General features: G+C 41.4%; 1 protein-coding gene across 1 annotated transcript; it reads left to right on the forward strand.

Annotated features, from left to right (window-relative positions):
- Positions 1-461: 461 nt before the first annotated feature.
- LOC129857295 (intercellular adhesion molecule 1-like) lies at positions 462-21,851 on the forward strand. The gene is made up of 10 exons (XM_055925394.1): positions 462-758; positions 2,923-2,968; positions 13,887-14,159; positions 14,240-14,566; positions 19,139-19,189; positions 19,699-19,764; positions 20,205-20,234; positions 20,383-20,457; positions 20,600-20,645; positions 21,294-21,851. Exons 1-10 carry the CDS (start codon positions 747-749, stop codon positions 21,316-21,318), a joined length of 951 nt encoding a protein of 316 aa, XP_055781369.1. The 5' UTR covers positions 462-746; the 3' UTR covers positions 21,319-21,851.
- The last annotated feature ends 432 nt before the right edge of the window (positions 21,852-22,283 follow it).

Below are 22,283 nucleotides of genomic sequence, written 5' to 3' on the forward strand. Positions count from 1 at the left end.
CACACAGACATGGAGGGAGGATGTCAAAAAGAGAGAGATGCAGACACACAGACATAGAGAGAGGATGTCAAAAAGAGAGAGAGATGCAGACACACAGACATGGAGGGAGGATGTCAAAAAGAGAGAGAGATGCAGACACACAGACATGGAGGGAGGATGTCAAAAAGAGAGACAAGCAGACACACAGACATGGAGGGAGGATGTCAAAAAGAGAGAGAGATGCAGACACACAGACATGGAGGGAGGATGTCAAAAAGAGAGAGATGCAGACACACAGACATGGAGGGAGGATGTCAAAAAGAGAGACATGCAGACACACAGACATGGAGAGAGGCTGTTAAAAAGAGAGACAAGCAGACAAAGACAAGCAAACACAGAGAGAAATAGAGAGACAGACAGATAGACAAACACCAGCCGCAAACACCAGTCGTCAGGCTATAAAACAGACAGACGAGAACCACTAACACAGAGACAATTGAGGCAGACTGACTGACAGTGAGAGAGACTAGTCTGGAAGACACAACAAAAAAGGAAGTGACGTGACCCACGTGTGAGAGCCAGCAAACAGAGAGAGAAAGAGTGGGTGAGAGAAAAAAAAGTGTAGTGCGCAAGGGATGGAACAAGGAAGTCATGAGCAGAAGGGTGTGGTCGACTGACGGTTCTTAATGGTTCCTGACTGACACACAGAGGAAAGAGACCGTGGATGCTGCTCTGGAACGAGCTCTGGAACTACGCGACATCTCAGGATGGACACCAAGGTGAGCTGAATGGCTTTCTTTGGGGACTCAAAGAGGAGGAAGGGAGGGACATTGGTACTCATGAGAAAGGGAGAGAGTAAGATATGTGAAGTGAGAGAGAGAGGGAGAGAGAGAGAAAGAGAGCGTGTGGCAAATGTTCGGGATGGACGGACAAACAGACAGATACACAGAAAGATAGACAATGGGTGAGTGAGTGAGAGCGATAGAGACGGCCAAACAGAGGGTTAGAGTGGTGAGAGAGAGTCGGGTAGGGAGGCTGGGTGAGAGAGAGTCTGGTAGGGAGGCTGGGACAGCCCCAGGCGAACAGGCCCTTGCCTTGACATATGCTTCAGAGGCTTCAGAGTGAAATTAGGACTGGCGTAACCCGCTAATCTGAGCTGTCAAGCCTCATGATGACCACTGACGTTCACCTGTCACCGCCTCCCCTGAGGACATGCTGCCATCAGAATAGGTCAGGGGATCTCAGCTAGGTACTGATACAACACCAAAACACTCATCTGGATTTCAATCCTTTCCTTCTTCCTTGCCTTCATCCACCTCACTCTCTGCTCTCCATCCCTCTAGAACAAATAATCATTGGGTTCCTGGTTGGTTTACTGATGATGTTATTTTTCTGTATACACACTGCTTTTTCTCAGAACTAAAAGGTTGTCAGGGTGATTGAAATTCTCCTCAGAATGAATGTGTTTACTTGTTTGCCTGTTATTTTATGTTTATGATTACCATATGGTGCAGATGAAGAGTGATTAGGAAAAGCTGTTATGACCCTGTACAGTAGTTGTGTGTCTCAGAGAAAGCTCTGAGAGTAGCACCTGATTGCTGTAAGTGTTGCTGTTATGACAGATCCTCATTCTGCAACTAGATTTTTAGTTGGCGACACTAAGGAGTTCAGAAATGATTTAGTGTGATCGCAGCGACCTCAAACTTCCCCCTCTGCTAAATTAGGGCTTTGTGCTGTGTGATATGTGTAACTATACAGAGATCATGGCTTTCAGCTGGAAAAATGGAAACGGGGCTTCAGTATAATTCCATGGATTAGAAAATGTGAGTGCACTCATCCAGTTTGTATATCATATTATATGTTTCGTTTGAGATTGTCAGCCATCTTCATTGTGTGAAAAATGTGCCTGACTGCACTTAGGTGTGGGGGAGGGAAGTGGTAGAAACAACCGCTATGAGTACAATTTCCTGTGTTTCAAAATAAATGTTATAAGGGCACAAGACCCAGATGCAGACACGGGAGGCAGATGGTTTGAGTCTTGATATTTATTAAACAATCCAAAAGGGATAGGCAAGAGAATGGTTGTGGACAGGCAAAAGGTCAAAACCAGTTCAGAGTCCAGGAGGTACAGAGTGGCAGGCAGGCAGAATGGTCAGGCAGGCAGGTACAGAGTCCAGAAAACAGGCAAGGGTTAAAAAAACAGGAGGACTAGCAAAAGAGAATCGAAGCAGGAGTACGGGGAACCCGCTGGTTACTTGAAAAACATACAAGACGAACTGGCACAGAGAGACAGGAAACACAAGGATATATACACCAGGGATGATAAGCAGCACCTGGAGGGGGTGGAAACAATCACAAGACAGGTGATACAGATCAGGGTGTGACACATGCAGTCTCAGTGACTGACATGAAACCAGTAACACGGCAACTTCCTCTTTATACTGATATTAGTCATGGGCCTAGATCCCTTGTTCTACACAGTAGCTCGTAGTGTCTGTCTCGTTGTGTAGAGTACCATTAGAAAACCATTAGAGAATCATTACAAAACCATTACAGCTACTGTAAAGATAGGAGCTGGTTCTGAAACCTGTTCCTCAGCCCTATAATGGGCAGAGAGAACATTCGTGAGTGTGTGTTTACGTGCAGCGGGAGCACACAAACAAGCAGGGTGTTAATGAAGGTTGATAGATGTGTGGTTGTCATGTGTCTGTTGTAATCTATTGTCGGTATAGCAGATGTGCCTGTGTGGCTGCCTCTAAGTGATCTGTATTCATTGCAGTGTCACCTATGCTGCTTAAGGGCCTTTGCTTATCTTGCAGATTTCCAGCTGTAGTAGTAGTCAGCTTAATGCTGTATTAATTACAGACCCTGCTGAGACTCTGTACCACAATGAATCTCTCACTCACATCTATCTCTCACTTCTTCACGTGCTCTGTCTTTCAGATTCAGCTGAGCTGGACGGCAGTATGTCTGTTTCTCACACTACCAGGTAAGTCATCAAAAATAACCATTTATTTCTCTCTCACACATACACATGCGTGCACCCACGGTCACACACACTGTTCTCATATATAAACATACTGTATACACACTCTCTTCCTTTCTCATCTCAAACTAAAATGTGTCTAAACCAGGGGTCTTCACCTTTCCTTGCCCAGGGACCCCCATTATATGTTAGCAAAACATGTTTCTTTTCTTCAGATGTTTTGTCTTATCATCCAGTGATTGATAATGAGAAGGACAAGTAATCAACATTTCAAAATGAATAGATTTGGAAGATAGATTTTCATTATTTGACCTCCACACATTATAATTGGAAAAAGTGTAAACTCTAACATAGCCTATTAGTTAGAAAGGTAACTCCAAGTTAGGGCTGTGACGATTAGAGCATTTTGGGTAACAATTAAATGTAATGCAAATGGCCACAGTCGTCATAATTGTCTCAAAAACAAATGGTTTTGACCACCTTGAACTTTTGGAAACCAAGCTTCTCCTCCCAACCGTTCCGCTCGTAAAATGATTACTAACTTCACCCTTTCCATGTAAAAATGAAAAACTGCTATTGGGTGAGCTATATCTACTTGAATATAAAGTTCAATCTCTCCCTTCTCCTAAAATAAATGTATTACAATAATTGTGATGATTATTATACGACAGATGTGCCAGTCCTACTCCACATACATGTTGGTAGCAGCTGTTGATCTGGTTAAACAAAGGTTAGCAATTTGTTGACAAAAATGTATGGCCAAGTCAAGAAAGTTTGCCAGCAGCTAGCGTCATTCACCGCGACTGGTACTCTCAGGAGTTTTTTCAAAGCCTATGTCAGATACTCCAGTGAGTGTAATGAGCTCCAATGAGTTTAATTTGCTCAATATTAGGAGTTGAGAAATAAGGACATCATTAAAAAGTAATAATCCCCTCTTTTCTGTAGTAGGTATGTATTTAAAAAATTGTTCAGTCTGTTGTTGCTAGTGATATTCATAAAATACAATATTAAGAGAACGTTCCCTTAATGTCAAATAGAACATACCCAGAATATTACACATCACGCCTTGTTACCGAGCCAATGATAGCTCCTTGTCTGTTCGCAAGTGATACTCACACAGTGCTTAGATTATTTTTTTTACTTAAATATTTGACACATGTTGACATACACTATATATACAAAAGTATGTAGATCCCCTTCAAATTAGCGTATTCGGTTATTTCAGCCAAACCCGTTGCTGACAAATGTATAAAATCGAGCACACAACCATGCACTCTCCATAGACAAAAAATGGCAGTTGAATGGCCTTACTGAAGAGCTCTGTGACTTTCAACGTGGCACCGTCATAGGATGCCACCTTTCCAACAAGTCAGTTCATCAAATTTCTGCCCTGCTAGAACTGCCACAGTCAACTGTAAGTGCTGTTATTGTGAAGTGGAAACATATATGAGCAACAACGGCTCAGTCGCGAAGTGGTAGGCCACACAAGCTCACAGAACGGGACCACCAAGTGGTGATGCACGTAGCGTGTAAAAATCCCCTGTCCTCTGTTGCAACACTCACTACAGAGTTCCTAACTGCCTCTGGAAGCAACATCAGCACAATAACTGTTCATCTGGAGTTTCATGAAATGGGTTTCCATGGCGGAGCAGCCGCACACAAGCCTAAGATCACCATGCGCAATGCCAAGCTTTGGCTGGAGTGGTGTGAAGCTTGCCAAAATCTGGAGAAGTGGAAACACTTTCTCTGGAGTGATGAATCCCGCTTCATCATCTGACTGTCCGACAGACTAATCTGGGTTTGGCGGATGCCAGGAGAACGCTACCTGCCCCAAAGCATAGTGCCAACTGTAAAGTTTGGTGGAGGAGAAATAATGGTCTGGGGCTGTTCTTCATGGTTCAGGCTAGGCCCCTTAGTTCCAGTGAAGGGAAATCCTAACGCTACAGCATACAATGACATTATAGGTGATTCTGTGCTTGCAACATTGCGGCAACAGTTTGGGAAAGGCCCTTTCCTGTTTAAGCATGACAATGCCCTCATATATAAAGCGAGGTCCATACAGAAATGGTTTGTCGAGATCGGTGTGGAAGAACTTGACTGGCCTGCACAGAGCCCTGACCTCAACCCCATCGAACACCTTTGGGATGAATTGGAACGCTGACTCAAGCCAGGCCTAATCACCCAACATCAGTGCCTAATGCTCTGGCTGAATGGAAGCCAGTCCCCTCAACAATATTCCAACATCTAGTGGAATGCTTACCCAGAAGAATGAAGAACCAACTCCATTTTAACCTCTAACGCCTCACAAACCCGGATCTGGGAGCACCCCCATCAAAAAAGCTGACTAGCATAGCCTAGCCTAAAGCCACAGGGATATCATATAATAAAATGTTCATGAAATCACAAGTCCAAGACACCAAATGAAAGATACACATCTTGTGAATCAAGCCATCATTTCTGATTTTTAAAATGTTTTACAGGGAAGACACACTATGTAAATCTATTAGCTAACCACGTTAGCAAAAGACACCACTTCTTTACTCCACCATTTTTTTACTCCATCAGTAGCTATCACAAATTCGACCAAATAAAGATATAAATAGCCACTAACCAAGAAACAACCTCATCAGATGACAGTCTGATAACATATTTATTGTATAGCATATGTTTTGTTAGAAAAATTTGCATATTTCAGGTATAAATCAGAGTTTACCATTGCAGCCACCATCACAACTCTCACCAAAGCGACTAGAATAACTACAGAGACCATCGTGTATTAGCTAATTACTCATCATAAAACATTTCTTAAAAATACACAGCGTACAGCAGATGAAAGACACAGATCTTGTGAATCCAGCCAATATTTCAGATTTTCTAAGTGTTTTACAGCTAAAACACAATATAGCGTTATATTAGCTTACCACAATAGCAAACATCACAACAGCATTGATTCAAGGCAAAAATAGCGATAACGTATAAACCACCAAAATATATTCATTTTTTCACTAACCTTCTCAGAATTCTTCAGATGACAGTCCTATAACATCATATTACACAATGCATATAGAGTTTGTTCGAGAATGTGCATATTTAGCGGCACAAATCGTGCTTATACAATGAGAATAGTGTCCAAAACCTCAAGCAATCTGTCCGGCGCCATCTTGGAGAGGCACCTATTCGAATCGAAAACTATTCATAAACTTAACTAAAAAAATACAGGTTGGACAGCAATTGAAAGACAAATTAGTTCTTAATGCAATCGCTGGGTTACATTTTTAAAATTAACGTTACTTCAAGCATACAGCGTGCGCTAAAGCGAGACCGCACCATAATTCATGGCGGAATTATTATTTGACATTTGTCAACATAAGTACGAATTAACAGCATAAAGACTGCTTATTATTTGCTGAGCTTCCATCAGAATCTTGGGCAAGGTGTCCTTTCTCCAGAACAATCATCTTTTGGTTGAAAGATGTCCTCTTGTCCTGTCGAAATAGCCGCTAACGTTAGCCACCCACTGGAGAAGTGTCCAACTCGTGAAAGCGCATGACAAAGAAATCCAGGAAAATCGCAATAAACTGATATAAACTACTATAAATCGGTTTAAATTAACTACCTTATGATGTCTTTAACAACTATAACGAATAAAAACATGACCGGAGATACAGAACTGCTAAAACGAAAGCTTTGCAGGAGGCCATAGTGATGTCCCTGATGCGCCAGGCGCACCGTTGAAAAGGACGGTACTTCCGTTCCACGGTCTTATATAGGGCCCAAGATTGCGCAATCGACTCCATTCAAATTCTCACCGCTTACTGACATCTAGAGGAAGGCGTATGCAGTGCATGTAGCCCGATGGCTTACATGGTCACTTATAAACTGACCTCAGAACAGGGACCTCGATTTCTGAAATGTGCTGCAGAATGAGTTCTGTTTCACTCAGAGAAATAATTCAAACGGATTTAGAAACTAGAGAGTGTTTTCTATCCAATAGTAATAATAATATGCATATTGTACGAGCAGGAATTGAGTACGAGGCAGTTTAATTTGGGAACTCATTTTCACAAAGTCGAAATGGCGCCCCATAGTGTCAAGTTTTTAATGCCCATAATTTTGGAATTTGATATTTGACTTTTGGTCTTCTAGTGTATTTGAGTGAGTCAACTAACAAAATCAATGATTACTACAAGTTTAGAGAGCTGTCCGCTAGACTTAACATAATATACACTGCTCAAAAAAATAAAGGGAACACTTAAATAACACAATGTAACTCCAAGTCAATCACACTTCTGTGAAATCAAACTGTCCACTTAGGAAGCAACACTGATTGACAATAAATTTCACATGCTGTTGTGCAAATGGAATAGACAAAAGGTGGAACTTATAGGCAATTAGCAAGACACCCCCCAAAACAGGAGTGATTCTGCAGGTGGTGACCACAGACCACTTCTCAGTTCCTATGCTTCCTGGCTGATGTTTTGGTCACTTTTGAATGCTGGCGGTGCTCTCACTCTAGTGGTAGCATGAGACGGAGTCTACAACCCACACAAGTGGCTCAGGTAGTGCAGTTCATCCAGGATGGCACATCAATGCGAACTGTGGCAAAAAGGTTTGCTGTGTCTGTCAGCGTAGTGTCCAGAGCATGCAGGCGCTACCAGGAGACAGGCCAGTACATCAGGAGACGTGGAGGAGGCCGTAGGAGGGCAACAACCCAGCAGCAGGACCGCTACCTCCGCCTTTGTGCAAGGAGGTGCACTGCCAGCGCCCTGCAAAATGACCTCCAGCAGGCCACAAATGTGCATGTGTCTGCTCAAACGGTCAGAAACAGACTCCATGAGGATGGTATGAGGGCCCGACATCCACAGTTGGGGGTTGTTCCTACAGCCCAACACCGTGCAGGACGTTTGGCATTTGCCAGAGAACACCAAGATTGGCAAATTCGCCACTGGCGCCCTGTGCTCTTCACAGATGAAAGCAGGTTCACACTGAGCACATGAGCACATGTGACAGACGTGACAGAGTCTGGAGACGCCGTGGAGAACGTTCTGCTGCCTGCAACATCCTCCAGCATGACCGGTTTGGCAATGGGTCAGTCATGGTGTGGGGTGGCATTTCTCTGTGGGGCCGCACAGCCCTGCATGTGCTCGCCAGAGGTAGCCTGACTGCCATTAGGTACCGAGATGAGAGCCTCAGACCCCTTGTGAGACCATATGCTGACACATGCACATTTGTGGCCTGCTGGAGGTCATTTTGCAGGGCTCTGGCAGTGCACCTCCTTGCACTAAGGCGGAGGTACCGGTCCTGCTGCTGGGTTGTTGCCCTCCTACGGTTTCCTCCACGTCTCCTGATGTACTGGCCTGTCTCCTGGTAGCGCCTCCATGCTCTGGACACTACGCTGACAGACACAGCAAACCTTTTTGCCACAGTTCGCATTGATGTGCCATCCTGGATGAACTGCACTACCTGAGCCACTTGTGTGGGTTGTAGACTCCGTCTCATGCTACCACTAGAGTGAGAGCACCGCCAGCATTCAAAAGTGACCAAAACATCAGCCAGGAAGCATAGGAACTGAGAAGTGGTCTGTGGTCACCACCTGCAGAATCACTCCTGTTTTGGGGGGTGTCTTGCTAATTGCCCATAATTTCCACCTTTTGTCTATTCCATTTGCACAACAACATGTGAAATTTATTGTCAATCAGTGTTGCTTCCTAAGTGGACAGTTTGATTTCACAGAAGTGTGATTGACTTGGAGTTACATTGTGTTGTTTAAGTGTTCCCTTTATTTTTTTGAGCAGTGTATATGCTGACATGGCCTCATTTAGTGACTGTCAGTGACTGACATAACAAGAGAAACTGCTTACACACAACCAAAATTGCACCTTGTGTATACTACTAGTTTTAATTCTCAATAGTAAGTTGAGACCCCAACTGAGTTCCTATGATTTACTTTTGGTATAGTATAGTTAGGCCATGCCCAGAAGAAACCCTGAGCCCTCCTCCTTTGGCACTCATGTAGATGAAACAGCTCAATAGGTGTACGCAATAGGTTGAGTGCACTTTGGAGTAAATCTCAGCTCTGTTAAAAGTACAAAAAATATATCATTGATCATAGTAATTCAGGAGTATCATTAAAACAGCTTAACATGCCCCAACAACATTAGACAACTATAGAAAAAGCTCTTAAAATACTGAAATAAGTCAATCAAATCACTGAGATCACAGTACCGTAAACCAAGAGGTTGTGAATTCAAATGCCAAGTGAAGACATGTTGAATAATTATTGTGTAAATGCACATTCACAATGTAATCATCTATTTAAAGTGTGTAAAACGTGTAAGTTAAAAGCACTATGTTAAATGTACTGTGTGTGTGTGAGTATCCCTAACGTTCACAACAGACAGAGCTATCAGTGGTTCCCCATTCAGGCCCTTGATTGACTCTGCAACATTAACAGGGCGTGATGTGTATTTCAACTTTTTTTGGGGGGGGGGGACATTTATTTGGGACCATCAGGTGACATGCTGACAACTGATACACAGAAATGTTCCAGCAACGTTTCCATCAAAAGTGTCTAGAACAATGTCTTTGTTCTGAGAACATGGCAACCATGTTTGGTGGGACGTTGATGGAATAGTCTCATAACACAGAAAACTGGTCACATGAATGTTCTTACAACCTTACCATGAAATGTGTCTAGAACATTGATATCTTTAATTCTGAGAACATGGTAACCCCATTCTGGGTAAGTTCTATTTGACATTAAGGGAATGGTTTCTTGGAAACATTCCTTGCACATCACCAGAACAGTCCTATGAAAACATTACTTAATGGCCTAATGACACTCTTAAGAGAATGTTCTCTAAAGTTGTGGGAACGTTTTTTGTTAGCTGACTAACTCCCTCCCTTTGTCCCTCCCACTGGCGGTGTGTGGACACATTCTCAACCCTGGCTGCTGCTAGGAATACATTACTCAATTGTTGTGGAGAATAATTACAGCAGTAGCCATGTTTTGTGCTCCTGTCTGTCTTGTAATGTATTCTTTAGGTTTTACCCAACTGCTTTGTTTCTGTCATGTTTTCTGAATCTAAGATAACTGATAAATTTGAAGTTTTTGCCAAGGATGCTTTAGTTCGCAATTTTACATCTAACTAAGGTGTTTCTCACTGTCTATTATATTGAACAGAGCGCAATCACCGCAGCTGTTCACACTCTGTTAGTGGGCAAATGGACATCATCAACTCAAAACCCAACTTTCATTTACCCGTTGTAACGCACGGATGTTCCAAACTCTGTCGCAGACAAGACTGACTTTATTACCAGAATGATCCTATTTACACTTTGTAGTCTATTTGACACTAGAATAACTGTTTCTGACTCATATTGATACCACAAAGGCCATTTTCAAAGGGATTTTTAAAGGCAGTGACTCTCTAAAAACTCCCATTCTGAAGCTGTGACTTCCAACATTCTATTCACTGTAAACAATGTGACTTTTGACACAAATCAGCTACTTTGATCACTTCCTCAACAAGCTAGACAAAACAAAATGTTAATCTACTTCTCTCCTATTTAGATCTGATATAGAACAGAAATATATTCTACCAATCAAACGATATGGCTGTTATCAAATCAACTTACTTTTCCTCTCAATTTTTACAAACAACTGAAATTTTGACCACTTTCCCAGCAAATAATACACAAACGTAGATGGTATGACATATTAGTCTACTTTTCTGCAATTCATATCTGATATCAGAACATAAATATCTCCTACCAATCAAACAATGAAGCTGTTTTAGTAAGAGCATCAAGTACTTTTCCTCTCAACCTTTTGAAAATACTGCCATTTTGACCACTTTCCCAAGTTAGACAAGAACGTAAAGTGTATGAAATCTTAGTCTACTTCTCTGCTATACAAATGTGAAATCAGAATAGAATATATTCTAACAGTCAAACGATACAGCTGTTTTAGTAACAACATTGACAACTTTCTCCCAACTTTTCAGAACTACATTTTTGCCCACTTTCCCAACAACTTGGACAAAAATGTAGAGCGTATGAAATCTTCTAGTTCTCTGCTTTTCAAATCTGAAATCAGAACTTAAATATATTTTACCAATTAAATTATAGTACTGTGGGAGCAAATAAGACTGATTATGCCATACAGCTCAACCCAACCCACTAAACTAACCCATTATAAGAAACCCCACTGACACAAACCAAACTACAATAGCGACCCCATGTACTGTAGCACCTATGTGAACTGAGCCACAATAACAATTAGCAACAGTAGTGGAATCGTCAGTTCGCCTTCAAAATAAAAGTCCTGCATTGAAACTGATGCAAACGGATACAAATAGTGGAATCATGCCATATCTGGACTAGATAAGGCAAAAAAAAGGTTAGAATGTTTTAAATTTAACAAAATACACGAATTTGTTAATTTGACAAGTCAGCTTATTTTGTGTATTGAACATTCATATTGCACTGTACTGTCTAACCTAGGGATTGCACACTCATGATATAGGGCAGGGGTGTCAAACTCATTCCACGGAGGGCCTAGTGTCTGCAGGTTTTTGGTTTTTCCTTTCAATAAAGCCCTAGACAACCAGGTGTGGGGAGTTCCTAACTAATTAGTGATGTTAATTCATCAATCAGGTATAAGGGAGGAGCAAAAACCCGCAGACACTCGGCCCCCCGTGGAATGAGTTTGACACCTGTGATATAGGGTATCAGCCTACTTGGTGACACCCACAGAAGACAATTCTGAACAGTTTACACAAATATTAGAGTCTTGGGTTTCCTGTCCTTTTCCTCTGGTAAGTAATTCAGTTAATAAAAAAAAAGAGTGGGTTATGTGTTTATATTCTAATAGTCAACATTACAGTGCCTTCTGAAAGTATTCACACACCTTGACTTTTTCCACATTTTGTTACATTACAGCCTTACTTTTAAAATGTATTAAATAAATAAAAATCCTCAGCAATCTACACACAGTACCACATAAGGACAAAGCAAAAACAGGTTTTTAGAAATGTTTGCAAATGTGTAAAATAAAATGGAAATGCCTTATTTACATAAGTATTCAGACACTTTGCTATGAGATTTTAAATTGAGCTCCGGTGCATCCTGTTTCCATTGATCATCCTTGAGATGTTTCTACAACTTGGAGTCCATCCGTGGTACATTCAATTGATTGGACATGATTTGGAAAGGCACACACCTGTCTATGTAAGTTCCCACAGTTGACAGTGCATGTCAGAGCAAAAACCAAGCCATGAGGTCGGAGGAATTGTACATAGAGCTCCGAGACAGGTTTGTGTCGAGGCACAGATCTGGGGAAGGGTACCAAAAACATTTCTGCAGCATTAAAGGTACCTAAGAACACAGTGGCCTCCATCATTCTTAAATGGAAGAAGTTTGGAACCACCAAGACTCTTCCTAGAGCTGGCCGCCTGGCCAAACTGAGTAATAGGGGGAGAAGGGCCTTGGTCAGGGAGGTGACCAAGAACCCGATGGTCACTCTGACAGAGCTCCACTGTGGAGATGGTCAAACCTTCCAGAAGGACAACCATCTCTGCAGCACTACACCAATCAGGCCTTTATGGTAGAGTGGCCAGACGAAAGCCACTCCTCAGTTAAAGGCACATGACAGCCTGCTTGGAGTTTGCCAAAAGGCACCTAAAGACTCTCAGACCATGAGAAACAAGATTCTCCTGGTTTGATGAAACCATGTTAGAACTCTTTGGCCTGAATGCCAAGCATCACATCTGGAGGAAACCTGGCACTATCCCTATGGGGAAGCATGGTGGTGGCAGCATCATGCTGTGGGGGATGTTTTTCATTAGCTGGGACTGGGAGACTAGTCAGGATCGAGGCAAAGATAAACGGAACAAAGTACAGAGAGTTCCTTCATGAAAACCTACTCCAGAATGCTCAGGACCTCAGACTGTGGCGGAGGTTCACCTTCCAACAGGACAACGACCCTTAGTACACAGCCAAGACAACACAGGAGTGGCTTTGGGACAAGTCTCTGAATGTCTTTGAGTGGCCTAGCCAGAGCCCGGTCTTGAACCCGATTGAACATATCTGGAGAGACCTGAAAATTGCTATGCAGCAATGCTCCTTATCCAGCCTGACAGAGCTTGAGAGGATCTGTAGAGAAGAATGAGTGAAAATCCCCAAATACATGTGTGCCAAGCTTGTAGTGTCATAACCAAGAAGACTCAATGCTGTAATCGCGGCTAAATGCTTCAACAAAGTACTGCGTAAAGGGTCTGAATAATTATGTAAATATGATATTTCAGTTTTATATTTTCATAAATGAGCAAACATTCTAAAAAACTGTTTACTTTGTCATTATGGGGTATTGTGTGTGGATCGACGAGGGAAAAAAACAATTTAATCAATTTTAGAATAAGGCTGTAACGTAACAAAATGTGGAAAAAGTCAAGGTGTCTGAATACGTCCCGAATGCACTGTATACTGTAGAGAATCATTTTACCATCTAAACCGATGCGAAATATATTTTCCACAGCCACAAATCTTGTATTGTCAGTTGTTTGAAGCTGGTGTACAAAACTGAAAGTAAAAGATGCAAAAACTAAACTTGAAAACCGGAACCATAGAAATAGCGCACACAGAACTTATATACCACTTAGACCTGCTTTCAATGAAGAATGACAGACCTACAGTATAACTCACTATCCATGTGAATTTGGTCAGGTCGCTCAAAGTTGCATTTTGCTGCTTTAACGTTACTGATTAGAAACTGCCTTCTGAAAAATGCAATTCATGTAACCTATTTTTAATTTGTTCTGTATTCTAGGCCTATACTTGGGATATAGTTTTTGTTTGAAGCTAAGTCTGCTTGAGAAAGTAAATGATATGATTATGGTCTCTGTCATGCTCTGAACTGTAGGTGCGCCTACACATGCCTCCTGTCCTGTTGAGCTCAACCCTCCCAGAGTAGTGGTGAGATATGGGGACTCCATCTCAGTCAACTGCACATCATCCACAGACCCCGAGGGGATGGGGTGGGAGGCCACGTTCGGAGGTACAGGTTTGAATGAAAATGTCAACTTTGTCACCTGGACTGTGAGAAGCCTCATGGACTGGACAATAGAACCTAAATGCTACGTCAATCCACAAAATGGAAGTCAGTGTACTGAGATGCTCCCTGTCATTCTCTACAGTAAGTTATTTTTCTTAAATTTGTGAGTTTTGTCAGCAAAATCCATTATATTTCACTATATGTAACTATTTTGTCTCTAGAGACTCCAGACAGCGTGTCTATCTCTCCTCTGAGCCACTCTGGTCCAATGATGGAGGGGAAGGAGTACCAGCTGCAGTGTGTCATCCAGAATATCGCTCCTCTACAGAACCTGGTTGTGAGGTGGTACAAAGGGAATGAAACTATAGAGACTCAAAGGTTTAATGACTCCACAAAGAAACCAGTGAATATGTCCTCCACCCTCACCATCACCCACAGAAGATATGAGGGTGAAGTAGAGTACAGATGTGAGGCAGAGCTGGACCTGGGACCAGAGGGACCCAAACCTTCTGCCTTGTCATCAAAACCTCTTAATGTTACTGTTTACTGTAAGTCTTCTTGTTTCCTTTTGGGGGTTGGTGGACTTGAAGGGACTATTTAACGGGCTGCGGGGCTATTCCATTCCACATACTATCTTCTACCAGTCACATTATAGCACTGGGGGAGCACATAAAACTGATTATGCCACACAGCTCACCCCAACCCACTAAACTAACCCACTATAACAACTCCCACACTCACTTACCAAACTACAATAGTTACCCCACTTACTATAGCTAACCCATGGCCTACCTACCTAAAACATTCAGAATTAAAAATCCAATGTACTGCTTCTAGTACTTCTGGGTTACTTACTACGTCCTAGTCCCCCACTAAAGGCTATTATCAACTATTTATAAACCAGTCACTGCCTCTACTATACCAGCCTCAATTTGTCAACACTAACAAACTTCTAAACTTCTTCCACTAAATGCAAAATAATAGCCTAAACCTTTTTTCTATTTCTTGACTAAAAGTGTGGTAGTCTGACTGTAGTTATTTATGCTGAAATATGTACAGTTGTGGCCAAAGGTTTTGAGAATGACACAAATATTAATTTTCCCGTCTGCTGCCTCAGTTTGAATGATGGCAATTTGCATATACTCCAGAATGTTATGAAGAGTGATCAGATTACTTACAAAGTCCCTCTTTGCCATGCAAATGAACTGAATCCCCAAAAAACACTTCCAATGCATATCAGCCCTGCCACAAAAGGACCAGCTGACATCATGTCAGTGATTCTCTCATTAACACAGGTGTGAGTGTTGACGAGGACAAGGCTGGAGATCACTCTGTCATGCTGATTGAGTTCGAATAACAGACTGGAAGCTTCAAAAGGAGGGTGGTGCTTGGAATCCTTGTTCTTCCTCTGTCAACCATGGTTACCTCCAAGGAAACACGTGGCGTCATCATTGCTTTGAACAAAAAGGGCTTCACAGGCAAGGATATTTCTGCCAGTAAGATTGCACCTAAATCAACCATTTATCGGATCATCAAGAACTTCAAGGAGAGTGGTTCAATTGTTGTGAAGAAGGCTTCAGGGCGCCCAAGAAAGTCCAGCAAGCACCAGGACTGTCTCCTGAAGTTTATTCAGCTGCGGGATCGAGGCACCACCAGTACAGAGCTTGATCAGGAATGGCAGCAGGCAGGTGAGTGCATCTGCACGCACAGTGAAGCAAAGACTTTTGGAGGATGACCTGGTGTCAAGAAGGGCAGCAAAGAAGCCACTTCTCTTCAGGAAAAACATCAGGGACAGACTGATATTCTGCAAAGGGTACAGGGATTTGACTGCTGAGGACTGGGGTAAAGTCATTTTCTGTGATGAATCCCCTTTCCGATTGTTTGGGGCATCCGGAAAAAAGCTTGTCCGGAGAAGACAAGGTGAGCGCTACCATCAGTCCTGTGTCATGCCAACAGTAAAGCATCCTGAGACCATTCATGTGTGGGGTTGCTTCTCAGCCAAGGGAGTGGGCTCACTCACAATTTTGCCTAAGAACACAGCCATGAATAAGGAGTGGTACCAACACATCCCCCGAGAGCAACTTCTCCCAACCATCCAGGGACAGTTTGGTGACGAACAATGCCTTTTCCAGCATGACGGAGCACCTTGCCATAAGGCAAAAGTGATAACTAAGTGGCTCAGGGAACAAAACATTGATATTTTGGGTCCATGGCCAGGAAACTCCCCAGACCTTGATCTCATTGAGAACTTGTGGTCAATCCTCAAGAGGCGGGTGGACAAACAAAAACCCACAAATTCTGACAAAGTCCAAGCATTGATTATGCAAGAATGGGCTGCCATCAGTCAGGATGTGACCCAGAAGTTAATTGACAGCATGCCAGGGCGGATTGCAGAGGTCTTGAAAAAGAAGGGTCAACACTGCAAATATTGACTCTTTGCATCAACTTCATGTAATTGTCAATAAAAGCTTTTGACACTTATGAAATGCTTGTAATTATACTTTAGTATTGCATAGTAACATCTGACAAAATATCTAAAGACATTGAAGCAGCACATTTTGTGGAAATTAATATTTGTGTCATTCTCAAAACTTTTGGCCATGACTGTACTTTTGACTATATTTCAGCTATTCACTTAATAACTTCTTGAGAATACAGGGGGTGCTGTTTCGCATTAGCATAATTGCCTCTACAGACTAAACTGCCTCTTATTCAATTATTGCTGTTACTATATGCATATAACCATATAGCATTGGATAGAAAACAAGCTATGGTTTCTAAAACCGTTCCAATTGAGTCTCTGAGTCAAACACAGGTCATTTCACAGCACTTTCCCTGAGCCAGAAAAAGATTGCAAGATGTGTATGCTCGCTTCAAAGCTCTGCCTATATATGGTCACGCGACCTATGACCCGAATGACACTTCCTTCTTCTTCCTCTGGGTGTCTGGAAGACGTCAGAGGAGAAATTTTTTGTTTATCTTGTACTGACGTGAAATAAGATCTATTTCTTTAGCGTGACCGACAACTTCCGGTTTCTGAGATGCGCGTTTTCAGAGGTGGCATTGTCTTTTGTTATGCTGACGTTACGGATGAAAAATATCTCCGTGTCGAAGTTTGTTGGATACATGTGACCATATCACCGTAATGTATGTTTTTTCAATATAGTTTAATCAGATTATTAGAATTTTTTCGGGAGTTTTGCCGTGTTCCGTTCTTTGAGTTTTTTAACTTTGGACATGGACCGTGCCAGTCGACCAGTACCCAGGCTAAATGAAGAGGGGAAGTTGCCATTGTGAATGGATTGAACGACTCATCAGGACTAAGGACACCTTGATCAACATTCTGATGAAAGACCAGCAATAGTAAGACCCAATTTACGATGTTATTTCATATATCTGTCGTGCATGTGAACTGGTCGCGCGCGTCCAGCTGGTTTTGGCTGGCCTGGTTATGCTAATTAGCTAGTTATGCTAATTTCGCTATAAAACATTTAAAAAATCTGAAATATTGTTTGGATTCACCAGATGTTGGGCTTTCAATGTCTGTACGCTGTGTATTTTTTCTGAAATGTTTTAAGACAAGTAATTAGTTATATAACGTTGGTCTCTGTAATTGTTCTAGCTGCATCAGCACTATATCAGATTGCAGCTGCAATGTAGAACTGTGATTTATACCTGAAAAATGCACATTTAAAAAAAAAAAACTATGCTATACCATAAATATGTTATCAGACTGTCATCTTAAGAATTTTTTTGTTGGTTAGTGGCTATCAATATCTTAGTTTAGCCGAATTGGTGATAGCACCTGATGGAGTAAGAAACTGTTGGAGTAAGAAAATGGTGTCATTTTGCTAACGTGTTTAGCTAATAGATTTACATATTGTGTCTTCCCTGTAAAACATTTAAAAAATCTGAAATGGTGGTTTTATTCACAAGATCTGTGTCTTTCATTGGGTGTCTTGGACTTGTGATTTAATGATATTTAGATGCTACTATTTAATTGTGACGCTATGCTAGCGATGCTAATCAGTGTGGGGGGTGTGGGGGGTGCTCCCGGATCCGGGTTAGGTACTCTGTAGAGGTTTTAAGTAAAACCTTTAAATGCCACAATGCCACAAAGGATGTACCACTTATTTCTGACTTGTTATAGTTATCTGGAACACCACTCCTCTTACACTGTTTAAGATAGAAATGCCATTCCATCTGGATTAAGATTCTTTCATACAACTTTTTGATAACATTTATACTTTTTAAACTATTAAACTTTCTGTTCTCCTAAAACAACTTCATCCACTAAAGAGATTTCTTCAACATTCTAAAGCTCCCATTGTTGAAAACTCCCATGTCTTCCAACATTCTATTCACTGTAAACAATGTACCTTTTGACACAAGTCAGCTACTATCCCAACAACTTATACAAAACCTTAGAGGCTATGAAATCTTAGTCTAATTTCTCTGCTATATAAATCATAACTTCTACCAATCAAAATTGCTCCATCAAAGAGGCAATGCAGAACTCGCTATGTTAACACATAAACATCTATCTCTCACCATTCCACCCAGTTGCTGAAGTTACCTGACGAGAGCTAACTAGTCAGTCCAGACAGAAGCACAAAACAAACAATAATATATTTAAAAAGTTGTCCTTACTTTTTTGTCAATTTCAATCAGGCACTGAGGTTATCTATCTAAGAAACACAGATATCCAATTGACCAGTGAGAATTCTCAAAATGTGAGCTTTTTCATGCTGTGATATCACAGTCAATCACAAGTGTAAAAATTGGCTCACAATAACTATTGAATGTGAGCTGTGTCACGCTGTGGGCATTTTTACATGACACAATACACTCCAGTAATACGGTTGATATAGTAGTCTATCAAAGTAACCAGACCTGATATTTTGATATATTTAACTTTGACTATATTTCACTGCTTCACTTAATTAAAACTGTTTAAACTTCAACTACCACACAAATCATTGTAAAGAGCTGAAGCAAGTCACACAATATTATTTCATATAAAATTACATTTCTAGTTTAAATTGTGTGTTTGCAACATTTCTGCCACAGACCAAGGCCACACGTTTAACTCAATGTCATCCTCTCTGCTTTCTCCTCAGCTCACGCAAACACGTTAACAACACCCACGGCTAAGTCCTTAACCACCGCAGGTAAATAACAAAGCTCTTCTTCCCTCCTTGACATATTGGAATTACCTGTTCCCTGAAAAATAAACACCCATATTGGTAATCCCTGAAAAACACTGCAACAGAGCTATAGTGAATGGATGCTTTGCTATGAAGAATCTCCCATAACCAGTTCTGTCTTTCACGTCAAGGGTGCATGCAATTTAAAATCGAATTAGCTCTGTAATTAGCAAATGTTACATTCCCCTTTCTCGTTAAGATAGACAGGCAGTGGATTTTACAGCACCTGACAAGGACTCCACTGATACGCTTTAAAAAGTGTAATTAGACTGACCCGATTTACTGAGAGTCGTGCCATTGAAATATGCTGAAATTCTATAAAAAGTGAGAGTTACATAAAAGGAATGCACCTGGAATTTAATGAAATGTAATTATGTACAGGTCCATATGACAGAGATAAGGACTCAAAATGCTGACAGAGAATTTTTTTAATTTTTTAAAATCTCTCGCTCTCTCTCTCTCTTTGTCCATAGTGACACCATCTCCAACCACCTCTGAAAATACCATCAAGAGAACCATCGCTCTTCTTGTTGCCTGGGGTAACAAAGGCCTAACATTTCCTTAAATCTGGAGTTTTTTGTCTTGTTTTGTTATTGTTATCTCACAGCAAATTTGACAGTATCACAATTCCCCGTCTCTCAAACAAAACCCTTAGAGGAGTTGTGAAACAGAAACAGAGCACCTCAGCTCGCTGTCTCTAACTTGTCCTCAGATTAATGCTTGATTGTGGCTGATGTAAGAGATAAGAAGTCTCTGAGTGTGTCCCTCTGCGCTGTGCAGGCTTATGTAAGGGTTGAGATGTGACGTCAACAACATCAATTGGACCAGACCGCTCTGTTGTCATCTCATTGTGTTGTTCCCATGTGACCCACCTCTCTCTTTGTTGCAGGAATATAGGCTACACCTATTATGCTCTAAAAACACACAATGCAAGTAGTGTCTTTCAACTAAGTGATATTGTATTTTTCTTTGATCACAGATGCAAAGTGGGATGAACCATTCAATTATGGTAAGAGGATCTGACTTTTTCCAAAGTGCACAAATATATTGATCAACCAAGCAGCTAAAATCCACTTATCAATACCACAATGCCTCCAAACATGGTTTACAATCACATGGTAATAGACTCATCTATGTGTCACTGTGTCTATATTCAGACTACTACTTCCTCCGTGTTGTTGGTCTGTCTATGGCTGCAGCGCTCTTCATCCTGGGTATTATGGTCATTAGCTGTGAGTAGAAAACATTTACCCTCCGTGTCTCTTTTCTTTGTCGTATTTACGCTGTTAATACTGTACTGTTATCATAAAAACAGCTCTCTCTATCCCTCTTATTGTCTTTCACTCTTTCTTTCTCTCGTTCTCTATCACACAGGTGGTAAAGTATGCCGGATGCCTAGGTGTCATGTGGGCACAGGGAAGTGAGTAGTCCTCTATAGCCACTTATATCAATGTGACACACACTCACACACACATACAGTATACACCCAGCCACACATGTCACCTTCAGCTTCACATACTACAACTGACAACTGTGGTTATGCTTTTGTGGCTGTGACCTCATTATGGAACACAGGTCCAATCATGCAACAGTATTTGTAATGGAAATTTTCCAGTGAAGTGACTGACTATAAAGGGACAAGGTAAAAAGCCAAGTGGACCAGCAGGGTTGCAATGGTTAGGGATATCATTCTGTGTTGGTATTGAATGCTACTGTATTCTATCTATACCATGAGTGAGTATCTGTGTGCCTAAATGAGTGTATGTAGATACAGTACTGTGAACATGGATAAATCACTGTCTAAAGTCAGTTTTGACATCAGTCATAATCACTGAACGGACTGCTGACTTAGATCCTATTGTTTACAAATGGCTTAAAGCATTGTTTGGCTGTATTCGATTGGTTCGTCAGCCATGTACAGTTCTGTAAGTCTTTGTTTTCGTTGTTTGATGAATTGATGTTAGAATAATCAGTGTTTGATTAATTTAAATTTGATTATCTGACCTTAGATGAATTGACCCTGGATAATCGGACATTTCATTAATTGACGTCATGTGTTTTTTCCCAGGTCGTACCAAGTGGCCAGAGAGTAGTGAGGGGACAAACGTGTTACTGAGGGGCCTCGACACCAAAAGAGTTCATCAGAGGGACATAGAGAAACAACACTGATACAACAGACCTTATCGACCATGTGCGTGTGTATGTGTGTGTGAAAACGTTGTTGGACAAAACTCTGTCTCTCATTTCAGAGATAAGAACGTGAGATGTGTTTCATGTGCCTTTCCCACAGACTACAAGTGAGACTCACTCAACATTCTGAAATTACCCCTCCCTCACTCTTCTAAAGACTTACCTGTGGTTTTGAATGCAAGTTTTATTAAACTTTGGCAATCATGTTTCTATGTATATTTTCAAATGCTTACAAAATGTTACAGAATACATACTGTTACGTAGCTCAGAGGCGCCCCCAAGAGCACTGGAAGAGGTACTGATCCTTTTCTCTCTGATATCCCAGAGATGGAAATTTCATGCCTAGCTTTTCACAGATTTTCATGTAGATTTTATCTGTAGATTTGTCACCAACGTGGATGACATTTTCTCTAATAAATCACATACATGTCCTGTTCATGGTCTCATTTTCACAGATATTATCGAGGTCCATCATGCCTCTGACAGCCTCATCTAACCGAACAGTCCCTCTGGTTCCGGGTAGGGAATTGCCAATACTACATGCCAAAGGCGCAATGCAGACATAGGTGTCTGAGAAGCTTCCCTGTTCTACCTTTAAAGGGAAATTCGACTCAAACTAAATTAATGGACTGTTAATACAGATCCAAAATGTCAAGTTTTCAAGATACTGGACTTTCAAGAAGCAAAGTGTCACTGGCCACATGATTGTCCTTATAAAGAAACAGAGGTGGAGATAAAAAAAAAATTACTCCAGAATAAACCATGGACAAATGAGTCACGCTGACAAGTGAAGAATAGGGGCATTATTTTCCTGTTAGTCTTTGTTAAATGTTATTTCCATTGCCTTCCATTACCGAATTCAACTTTG

The sequence above is a fragment of the Salvelinus fontinalis genome, chromosome 6, assembly GCF_029448725.1.
Source record: "Salvelinus fontinalis isolate EN_2023a chromosome 6, ASM2944872v1, whole genome shotgun sequence".
NCBI classification, from domain to species: domain Eukaryota; kingdom Metazoa; phylum Chordata; class Actinopteri; order Salmoniformes; family Salmonidae; genus Salvelinus; species Salvelinus fontinalis.

Bases quoted from the DNA above. Each gene is read 5' to 3' on its own strand.
- LOC129857295 (XM_055925394.1), top strand. The intron at 2,969-13,886 runs GTAAGTCATCAA...TCTGAACTGTAG, and splicing joins TCTGTTTCTCACACTACCAG to GTGCGCCTACACATGCCTCC. The intron at 20,458-20,599 runs GTGAGTAGAAAA...TCTATCACACAG, and splicing joins GGGTATTATGGTCATTAGCT to GTGGTAAAGTATGCCGGATG.